Source organism: Crassostrea angulata, chromosome 8 (genome assembly GCF_025612915.1).
Source record: "Crassostrea angulata isolate pt1a10 chromosome 8, ASM2561291v2, whole genome shotgun sequence".
Classification (NCBI taxonomy): domain Eukaryota; kingdom Metazoa; phylum Mollusca; class Bivalvia; order Ostreida; family Ostreidae; genus Magallana; species Magallana angulata.
The window spans coordinates 7,557,223-7,567,258 of NC_069118.1; the positions used below are offsets into that span (position 1 = coordinate 7,557,223).

At 34.5% G+C, this 10,036-nt stretch overlaps 2 protein-coding genes across 5 annotated transcripts; one reads left to right on the forward strand and one right to left on the reverse strand.

Moving 5' to 3' along the window:
• Positions 1-60: 60 nt before the first annotated feature.
• On the reverse strand, positions 61-6,936 carry LOC128159061 (S-adenosylmethionine mitochondrial carrier protein-like). 4 transcript variants are annotated; one of them, XM_052822106.1, is made up of 11 exons: positions 6,816-6,929; positions 6,653-6,725; positions 5,829-5,925; positions 5,045-5,201; positions 4,392-4,501; positions 3,628-3,729; positions 3,349-3,441; positions 2,900-2,969; positions 2,551-2,615; positions 2,110-2,183; positions 61-1,449 (listed from the first exon to the last, which is right to left on the reverse strand). In XM_052822106.1, the coding sequence occupies exons 3-11, from the start codon at positions 5,859-5,861 to the stop codon at positions 1,332-1,334; spliced, it is 822 nt and encodes a 273-aa protein (XP_052678066.1). In that variant the 5' UTR covers positions 5,862-5,925; positions 6,653-6,725; positions 6,816-6,929; the 3' UTR covers positions 61-1,331. The 4 variants fall into 4 exon arrangements, with proteins under 4 accessions (XP_052678066.1, XP_052678065.1, XP_052678064.1 ...); XM_052822105.1 differs by having other exon boundaries at positions 6,626-6,725; XM_052822104.1 differs by lacking the exon at positions 6,653-6,725 and having other exon boundaries at positions 6,816-6,936.
• On the forward strand, positions 6,886-9,004 carry LOC128159064 (uncharacterized). Its single transcript, XM_052822110.1, has 3 exons — positions 6,886-7,100; positions 7,836-8,095; positions 8,664-9,004. The coding sequence occupies exons 1-3, from the start codon at positions 7,000-7,002 to the stop codon at positions 8,849-8,851; spliced, it is 549 nt and encodes a 182-aa protein (XP_052678070.1). The 5' UTR covers positions 6,886-6,999; the 3' UTR covers positions 8,852-9,004.
• Positions 9,005-10,036: the final 1,032 nt, after the last annotated feature.

Consider the following 10,036-nt stretch of genomic DNA (forward strand, 5'->3'; position numbering starts at 1 on the left):
GTTGAAAAAACCATTAGCTGATATAAAGATTGAATAGTTTATATATACACAAGCTGAAAATTCTCTATAAAACAAATTTATTCATTCAACTTTAATGTTGGAAACTGCATTCAACTGTAAAATGAGTGTATTAATCACTATTTTTTCTCAATGGAAACCATAAGAACCTAATAATCATATCTAACGATAGCTAAAAACACTAGCAATGTATTTTCAAGTTTTCCATTGCAATGTAGAATCTATACATTCATGTTCATGTTAATAATCACATTAACATCAAACAATACATTATGTGTACAGTATAAAAAGTGTTATGTAATAATCTAATTGGAAGCACATAATTCCATTAACCATTTTTACAAGAATAATTGCATTCATAGGATAACAGTCATTCACACACTGTTGACTATACTATATAGTGACCTCCCCATTAATGTATAACTTCATAATTAATGTCACCCCAAAAAGACTAATGGTAAATTAAAAGAGACTAAGCTTATCTATAAATTGCTATTTCTTTTTAGTAATAACCACATCAATGTAGAAATCAAGTCTTACTACAGTAAAACTTGTATAGTACAAACATGGATACAGTAAAATCTCAGATATAGCAAAGTTCTGTTCAGTGTCCAAAAATTTCTATACAAATCTTTGTAAAATTTTTTGGATAAATTGAACTCGGTTTTGAATAATTCAGAGACAGAGCAAACCAGTCTCGAGTCCCATAAAGGTAAAAAAAACCCACCAAAATTGACACCTTTTTATACAACAAATTTTTATAAAACATTCTAACAATTTTATTTTCTAAAAAAAATATTTTTATGAAGTTAAATTTAAGTAATTATTATGTCTCAACAAACACAATTGGTGGTCATGTGAAAAGAAACATGTACATAAAAATAATTGCTATGCCTGGTATTATGAATTTGTTGTGCGGTTATAAGGAATTATGGATGTAATGCAGTGAATTTAATGGCAACTAGAAATTTTCTTTGACTGAATTTTACTGCTTAGCTCCTAATGTTAACACTATGGTATGTTTTTCCATGACCAATTAAGGTATATCATTCATGTTGAATTCTGTAATCACATTGTCAGTACATACTGCACACATTATTAACAATGTTACATATCTCATTGGCAAGACATAATTTTATCATTAATTTCATGTCCAAGACTTAATAAATAGCATTTCTAGGGTTAACCATTCACACTATTGAAATAGTATATAAAGATCTCATTGGCAACATATGACTTTATAATTTAAGTCAACAAACGATACTAATATGGTACAAATAATGGAAAGTTAAGTCCTAACTCCACCCCTGGGGTTAGCTGGTGTCCATAAGGGCGGAGGACAGCACCACCTTGGCCTTGTCATAGACGCCCAGGAAGATGGCACCACCCACTGTGATCCACAGCATTCTGGGAACCACCCCAGCAAACAATCTGACAGGGAGAACAAGGGGAAAGTGTCAAAACATGTGCATTCTGAAATACTTTGTGACTGATGCAATTTTCATAATATTTTCAAAATGGCAGTGAAATTCTAAATAAAAATTAATGCAGCCACATTGTACATGTATTTTGATAGGAAGATGTTCCCTATAGTCTGTCCCAAGATATTTATACTGCACATTTAGACGATTTTTAATAAAAATGCACATAACCTGTTAAAGAAGTGCAATTAAAGATTTCTTCATTGACACAATATCGTTTTTCACTCCGAATAATTCACAGACACAAAAACTGATCTTTGACAGAGATTTATAATAGGAAATGTTTACATCTTTTCTCCATTCCAAAGTCACTTGGAATACTTCGCTCAATTTTTCAACGTTATCATCCAGGTACCTTCATCTCATTTGCAATGGAAAATCCTCAAAGACTTTTATTTTAAGCCATGTATTGAAATCTGACAAGCTAAAGGGGGCATTTCAAAGGGGGAAATCTTGAATTTTTTTTTTTACTATTGAGCCTATGAGGCATTTATGAATATAGAACAATTTAAGAAAATGTGTGACATAAATATCTTGGGACAGACAACAAAACAAAATGTTATTATTTTGGCCCTAAATGACCTATCTAAATAAAACTTTTGAGACATACCCCTGCATTCCATTTTCTCTGTACACAGCTCTGATGGCAAATGATATACTTCCAGTAGAGAGAGCTGACCCTGTCTGTGTGCGCGAGTAAGAAAATTCATAGAAAAGGTATGTCTATTTAATTAATCAGATTATCTTAATTGAAGAAATTATAAGTACATGTACTGTCATAAATAGTTTCTCACATTTAAATAGGAGATTATGGACTTTTGAAATCAATGCTAATTGAATCTTCACTTCTTTTACCATTCTACATTTTGCTTTGGTTGACTTGTTTAGAACATCAAAAATGTTTGACCTGTATGTACTGGTTTTATTTACTCTTTTTTCTAGTATTTTTTAAACATCTTGCCAATAAAGAACCATATGCACAAAGTCAACTAAAGTGCCTATGTCATTGACTGATTTATCTGATGAGTTATTGAGTTTAATAGTCTCCTACCTCTGCCAGCATTATCCTGGTTTTAGCCACATCCAACGGAGTGGTGATTCCTGCTGCTATGCAACCTGGAGAAATTAAAATTGTATAACAGTAAATCCGTATTTAAACTGTGTTAGCTAATGGTAGGTACATTAAAACACACTTACAGTCAAGTGCATATGATCCATTTTACAAACGTTATTAGTTATATCCAATGAGTTTATAAAAAGTTCTAAGATTAGGGAGAATGAGACTGGCTTCACTGTAAGAGTGAATAAGTTACAAGTGTGTGTGTTACTTTAAAATGTATGATGAATAAAGCATCCACATCAGTCAAGTGGTTTATACTGTATGTTCTCCATTGAGGTACCTGAAGTAGCTCCACATATAGATGACTGCCAGGGATCAACTGGGCTCTTTTGAAAGGAAGACCAAGTTTTCTGTAAACAGAATTATAGTCAACTTGCAAATGTTTATCTGATTTTTGACTTGCACAATCAAAACTCCTCATTTACAAATTTTTTCAACAAAATTATAAAATTGTCCTCCAAGTCTCTGAGGAAGAGAGGACAATGAACACATTGATCAAGTAATTTTCGCCATGATCTAATTTTAGCTTTTTTCGCAATCTTTATTAATCACAAATAATTGAATGTGAAGAAATTATATCATGTATCATTTTCTATAAGAAACTTTTGAAATTGCAAAACTGACTGACGCAAATTAAAAATTCTATATATTTCCCCCATTTTTGCAAATGTTGTGACACACGCAAAAACCGGATATATGTTAGTTCTGAACTTCACCTTGGATACAAACCTTAAAGTATTCCCACAATGGAAACTGTATGAAGGAGAAAGGAATTTCTCTTAACACAGTACTGATATATCCTCTGTACAGGCCTCTAAATCCCTGTAAATATCAATTTCACTCTTTAATATCCTCTATTATTTCTATCTAATAATTGATTCAACAACATGCAACTTTCAATATCACAAATCAAGCAATTGTTAGTCTAGTTATTTATCTAGAGTCTTCATGACAATTTGGAAATGTACAGTTTTTAAAAATTATACATCTGTAACTAAGGATACTTACCTCGGTTCTCAGTGTCTCCCTTAGTATGTCTGATGACGGGAACCTCGTCGCCTGGGCCCGCTGTTTTATGACCTCCACAGGAACTCTCACCAAACATGCAGTCTGCAAAAAAGTGCAGAAATATAGATGTGTGCAGTTATCAAAGTTCACAGAGTTATTGATACAAACATTTGGTTTTATGATTCCATTGATGACCTGATCACATAAAAAGTGATCAGTAAGAAGTTGTTACAGATAGGAAGAATAGTAACTTAAGGAAGCTAAGGATACAGAGAGACTAGGTGACGTAGAAATACTGAAATTTAACATGTGTTGACATCATCTTAGTTGTATACTCCCTCTCTTTTATAGAACATTTTCCTTTATTCCTAAATGTATTGTAAATTCGTTGACAACACCTATTCTTGACAATGATGATCTGGCAACAGGTCAGTAAGATGGAGGAGGGGGTAGTTACAGACACTGCGGTCAGTAAGATGGAGATGGGGGGTAGTTACAGACACTGCGGTCAGTAAGATGGAGATGGGGGGTAGTTACAGACACTGCGGTCAGTAAGATGGAGATGGGGGGTAGTTACAGACACTGTGGTCAGTAAGATGGAGATGAGGGGTAATTACAGACACTGCGGTCAGTAAGATGGAGATGGGGGGTAGTTACAGACACTGCGGTCAGTAAGATGGAGATGGGGGGTAGTTACAGACACTGTGGTCAGTAAAATGGAGATGAGGGGTAGTTACAGACACTGTGGTCAGTAAGGTACTCACCACCTCTCCGGTTGAGGCTGCTGTCATATGGAGGACTGGGTCCCAGCTCTCACTCAGGTACCCCCTGCCAAAAATCTTCACCCCTTCATAGGCACAGAAAAACAGCCCAGCTGAAACCAAAGTTAGTATGAAAGTAAGACACTGCCAGCTGTTATTTTGGGGAGCTTTTTTTTTCAGAGTCAGTAAAGTCCATTGCATGATAGGGAGGGTGAGAGTTAATATTGATGTTAGATACCACATCTCTATTGTGGAATAATTAAAATTCTTTGGGGCAAATTTTCGTGGATTGCTTAAATTCTACAGGTTTTGGGGACGTAATTTCATGTATTTTCTTATACCAACATAAGGAAATCAGACTTTATAACTCTAATAATCAATTAATTCGTTGAGGATGTTAATTCATGGATGAGAAGTACCCACGAATTCCACAAAAACTGAGCCACCACAAAATCTATTAATTCCACAGCATTATCTTTTGCAGGTGCAATTTATTTTGCGTTCTAGTTCCAAATTAGGTACATTTTTGGGGTGATTTCTTTTTTTTAAAACAGTTTTGAACTGATGAGAATTAAAACCAAATAAAACATTATTTTTAATTTTGAATTTTGTGATTGTAAACAGTTAGGCCTACTAACTCCAAAGATAATAATTACCAGTAGGAAAGGATCCCGCTACAACTGAGGGCAGGCCAGAGTATATCCCACGAAATCCACCTGCCCGGGAAAATCCCACCTCACTCTGAAGGCGGGTCTTGACTGTATCCAATGGAAACAGGGTCACATCTACAGACATTCCGGCACATCCACCTGCCTAGAATAAATTGTTGACACACAAAAAAACAAAACAAGAGGCCAATGGGCCACATTGCTCACCTAAGCAACAATATACATTATAAAATGAAGCAAGTTGCTTATTACAAGCAGGTTGTTATATATTTTATATAACATTTTTGAATAAGTTTTCTCGTTATGTCACAAATAAGATAATTTTATTATTATGCCCCAACACTGCTCAATTACACCAAAAGCAGTTATACTGCCCTCCCAGAAACAGTTTTTATTTCACAGGAAATAGTTATAGTATTCCCTAACGAAACTGTTATATCACCCTTACATGCAATAATTCTGCATATTAAATATGTCCGGTTCAAAATTACGATAAGCAAATGTAAACAGTTATATCCTTATAATACGACCCTGAGGCATGTTCAAGAGAGTGAGCACTCGTGAGAGCTCGTAAAAATTCCCTATACATGCAACACACATTTTGGCTCATAAGCGCTTGCTCGGTTGAACATGCTTCTTGTCTAACCTATACCTACATTACACATCACATCTTCTAATGTTGTTGTAGTCTTTACCAAGTTTTCATGCCTTAATTAAATCAAAACACCCTGATTAAATATTGACAGCCCAAACTGATAGGTTTATCACTTACCAATGCAGTCACCCAGGCTTCCTTTACATCCATTCTCTGACACCAGTATTATCACATCAAATGTCAGATGTGCTTCATCATCAACAAGCTATAATTTCTGGGGTGTTAAGAAAAACAAAGTAAAATACCCTCTTTACATGTAATATAAAATAAAATAACACATCCACGCCATCATTAGAATTATGAGGAGCTAGTGGAAAGTTTGATTTTAATCAGAAGGAGTAACACATACGATGCACCTGGGGTATTTTATCAAATATATACTCAAAGTCTGATGTGGTCTCTTTTTTGACAGTAACCAATTTTTTTGTCACAATCCAAACATTGAAGTAGATAAATGACTTGATTATTACTACTCTTACATTTGTGGCCTTGACCTTCAAGGTCATCAAGTACTTCTAAAAACAACAAACTCAAAATAGTCATCTGTCTAAATAGTTTAAAAAGATGCCCTAATATCAATCACTTATATTAATTTGTACCCATTTTTTTCCTCATAAAAACTTAATATTGTGCTGGTTTAAACAAATCATGATGACCTTGACATGTACTTTAGTTTACAATTCAACAGGTATCTGCAAAAATTAAATGGATTATATGTATATTTCAATGATATTATATACAAAAATTGATGTCAAGTATACCAAAACATCAAATGTAAAAAAAAAAGGGAGAATATATGGACCTATAAACTGACAGAATCAAATTCAATCAATACCTCCATGATTGTTCGAATTAACTAACTAATTTTCTCACACATTGGATACAACTTTATGCATATCTTATGGTAAGGATACATCGAGAATTCTAATAAATTATTTTACCGTTCTCTTAAATAACTCTGCTCCTGTTTGTCTAGCCTTGTGCAGAGCGATAACATGTGCTGATCACGATGTCCTAAATTGAAGTCAAACTCAATAGTTTCACAATCATGAAATTCTCTACATTGATCAATTGATCGATTTAAAATTGTATTAAAATCATTACCTGTGACATTAATGGTTCCACATTACACCAAGTTTATGATCGAGTAAAAATTCATTTTCTTTTCAGACGTGGGTATGAACTCAGAACTGTATCAAAAATGTTAAGAAAATAGAGTTATCTGCCCTTTGTTTATATGGACCACATGCTTCCGGTTTAATTTTCCGAATTTTCTTAATGAGATCGAATGTCAACATTAGAAGTAGATCACTCGTCCCTCGACGTTGTAGCTTCGTGGTTTGGGCAAACATTACCAAAGAAAAGAAAAAGTGAAGATGTAGAGATCAGGTTGGAGTTGTTATTTTAACGATTAACTTGTACAGTGTGTTTATGTGTGAACAGGGGAGGGGGGGGGGTGGTGGTGATGGGGTGGTGTATAATTTGAAATGGACTTTACAACCTGATTAACAGAGGTTAGATTTAGGAACAGGTCGATTACATTCAACTGTCTGTCCTTCTTACACCTAACTTGTAGGAATGATGTATATTTGGAAATGACCGCGACGGTATAAACATTACTATATAATGGACACTGCCACAAATGGACAGTGATAACCAGAACCGTTCGTTATACTGCCTTTGGATTTTCAAGACAATTAATTGTATATGTAGCAGTCAAAGTATAATAAGTATACGCACCTGTTAACTAAGATCATTAAATATATGTTAAAAGACATAAAAAACAGATACTTGAAATCACAGATCATGAAACGAGTAACTGTACTTCAGTAATGCAGATTACTGTAAACATGTATGTCAAATTGATCATTTACTCGGAACGATTGGCCTTCCGTATTGAACATGAAGTTGAATTTATAACGTGCCGACCCCTCTTTCTCTCAGTCTTTGCACAGGGGCATCGTATCCGCTCTACACTCCACGACATAGTGTATTATTTAATATGTATATGTCATAGAGTGTAGAGCGGATACGTTGCCCCTGTGGTCTATGTGTATTGAATACAAGATATGTCCGAGGTCAGCTTTGTATTATTTTATAACACGTACTTGTCCTATTTCCAAGTGAGCAAAACAAGAAAGGAAAACACAAGAAACTGAATAAAGGAAGTCAAAATGGGACGGGAACTTTGACAACGTCCGACCGTACTGTACACTCACGGGACATAACGCCAGGGAAGGTCAGAACTCTTCCACAGGGTGAAGGTCACTCAGAGGATGCGACAGATTTATCCGTGTCCAGCTTTATACAGGGGAAGATTAACAAAAAACTCCTGAAAGCTAGTCACAAGAAAAGGGAGCAAGGACTCTCCATCCCAGGCAAAGGTACATGTATATGTAGCCTAAAACTGCAATTCATGAGCAAGAAAGTGCATTGATCAAACGTAATGCCCCCAGTTTTTCTATAAAATAAACTGCATGCACATAAAAAAAATTCATATTCTTTATAAAGTTGATAACAAATGCTGACTAAGATACATGTTTGATTTCTTTACACTTGTTGCTTAAACGAAACTAGATGGACGAAATGCACGCCTATTCGTGGAAAACATCAAGAAAATCAGTTTCTACATTTTAAATATTTGATGTGTTGCTAGGCAACTGTACTGAACGGTTACCAAGGAAAATCTATTCTTATATTTAGTGCTGGGGTCAATACTTCTTATGGAAGAAACCTGACCCCTATCCTACTTAGTTCTATATTGTGCCTTATCAGATAAACAAATAGTGTATGATAGTATATGAATTGATATTGAATATTGTGTGTGTTCCCTATGAGAATTCAGACCCTGCCCTATATGGGTATATATTATCAAGGCACTATAGTTATCGAAGGTATCAGTTATCTATATAGTATAACCTAAAGATACTTTTAATATTAATTTTCTTTCAGATAAGGGGGAGGTGGATTTAAACAGGAAGATAAAAAGACACGGTCATGTGGGCCATGACTCCTCGTCAGAGGGGGAAGAGGAGAGTAGACTGGGTCTGATCACAGGGCAGAGGCCGGCTCAAAGGTCAGTGCCAGACTCGGCCAAGAAGCGGAAGCGGAAGCGCAAAAAGAAGTCAAGTGAAACATAAACTAACCCGGATTTATCTGTTCAAAATGTCGACTTAATAAATGTTCCTGCCTATATTTAGAAAATCGCGCGTCATGAAAAAAAGTGAAATGTGTTGACTGAATGATATGTATAAATTATTTGTTGAAGGCTTAGAAAAAATAAAATTGTCATTGTGAATATTGATTTTGTTCATTTATTTTGTCCAATGCGCACTTGTTTAAATAATAAATATGCCAAAACGTGAAAGGAAAAGGAAAAAAAAATCGTCCACGTTTTGTCCTCAGTTACTGTGTTAGAGAATTGACACTTATATATAAACAATCAACACAAATTCCAAATTTTGTTTAGATTTTATTAAAATAACAATTCTGCAACAACATCAACAAATAGAAAAATTTAAAGTTTTAAAGACGGTGGGCATTAGTTAATTTGTAATACATATAAAGCTACTTTTATTCGTCAGCTTTGACATTTAGATAAGACCTCGCAAACATTGAAACAGAGTCAAATAGATCAGTTCGTGTATTTAAATATAGTCATAAGCAGAAGCGCATTGTGCTTCATTTAGGAAACGTCTGAAGGAATCATTTTGGTACATGTTAATACATTTAATTTGTGATAATTTTAAATCTGCGTTTTTTGGGGTGGTTTTTACATTTCACATTACATGCAGTATTCATAAATCAAGAAGACCAATGAGTGCGTAACGGGAGGGGATGGTTGGGGGGGGGGGTGTTCTTGAGCCACAAGCATCTGTGCTACATAGCATTCCATTGTTAAAACAAGCACCTGCTTAAATAATTGGGGATATAAGTAATACATAAAATGTTTACAGCGAATCACAGCAGTTTAACACTCAATTGAATGTCCGTTGTTAAAGCTTCACATATTTATTTATTATTATTTACTGTGAAACACCAGACATTGATGCTTGAGAATCATCTTTCACCAATTAACTACAATGGCGGGGGTACAGCAACATCGACGATGGGCAAAAGCTTTGACATAAAAAGTATGAACGAAAACTGAAAATACAAACATTACATTTGGTGCTTCAAGGTGGTGTGGAACACCTGTCGATATTAATGTTTATGAAAGTAGATTTTAATCATAATACTTTCGCCGATTTTAAAATTTCAAATTTTAAATATTTGACAAGAAAATATTTTTAAAAGATTTTTTGAAGAGGCAAAAATTATAAAAG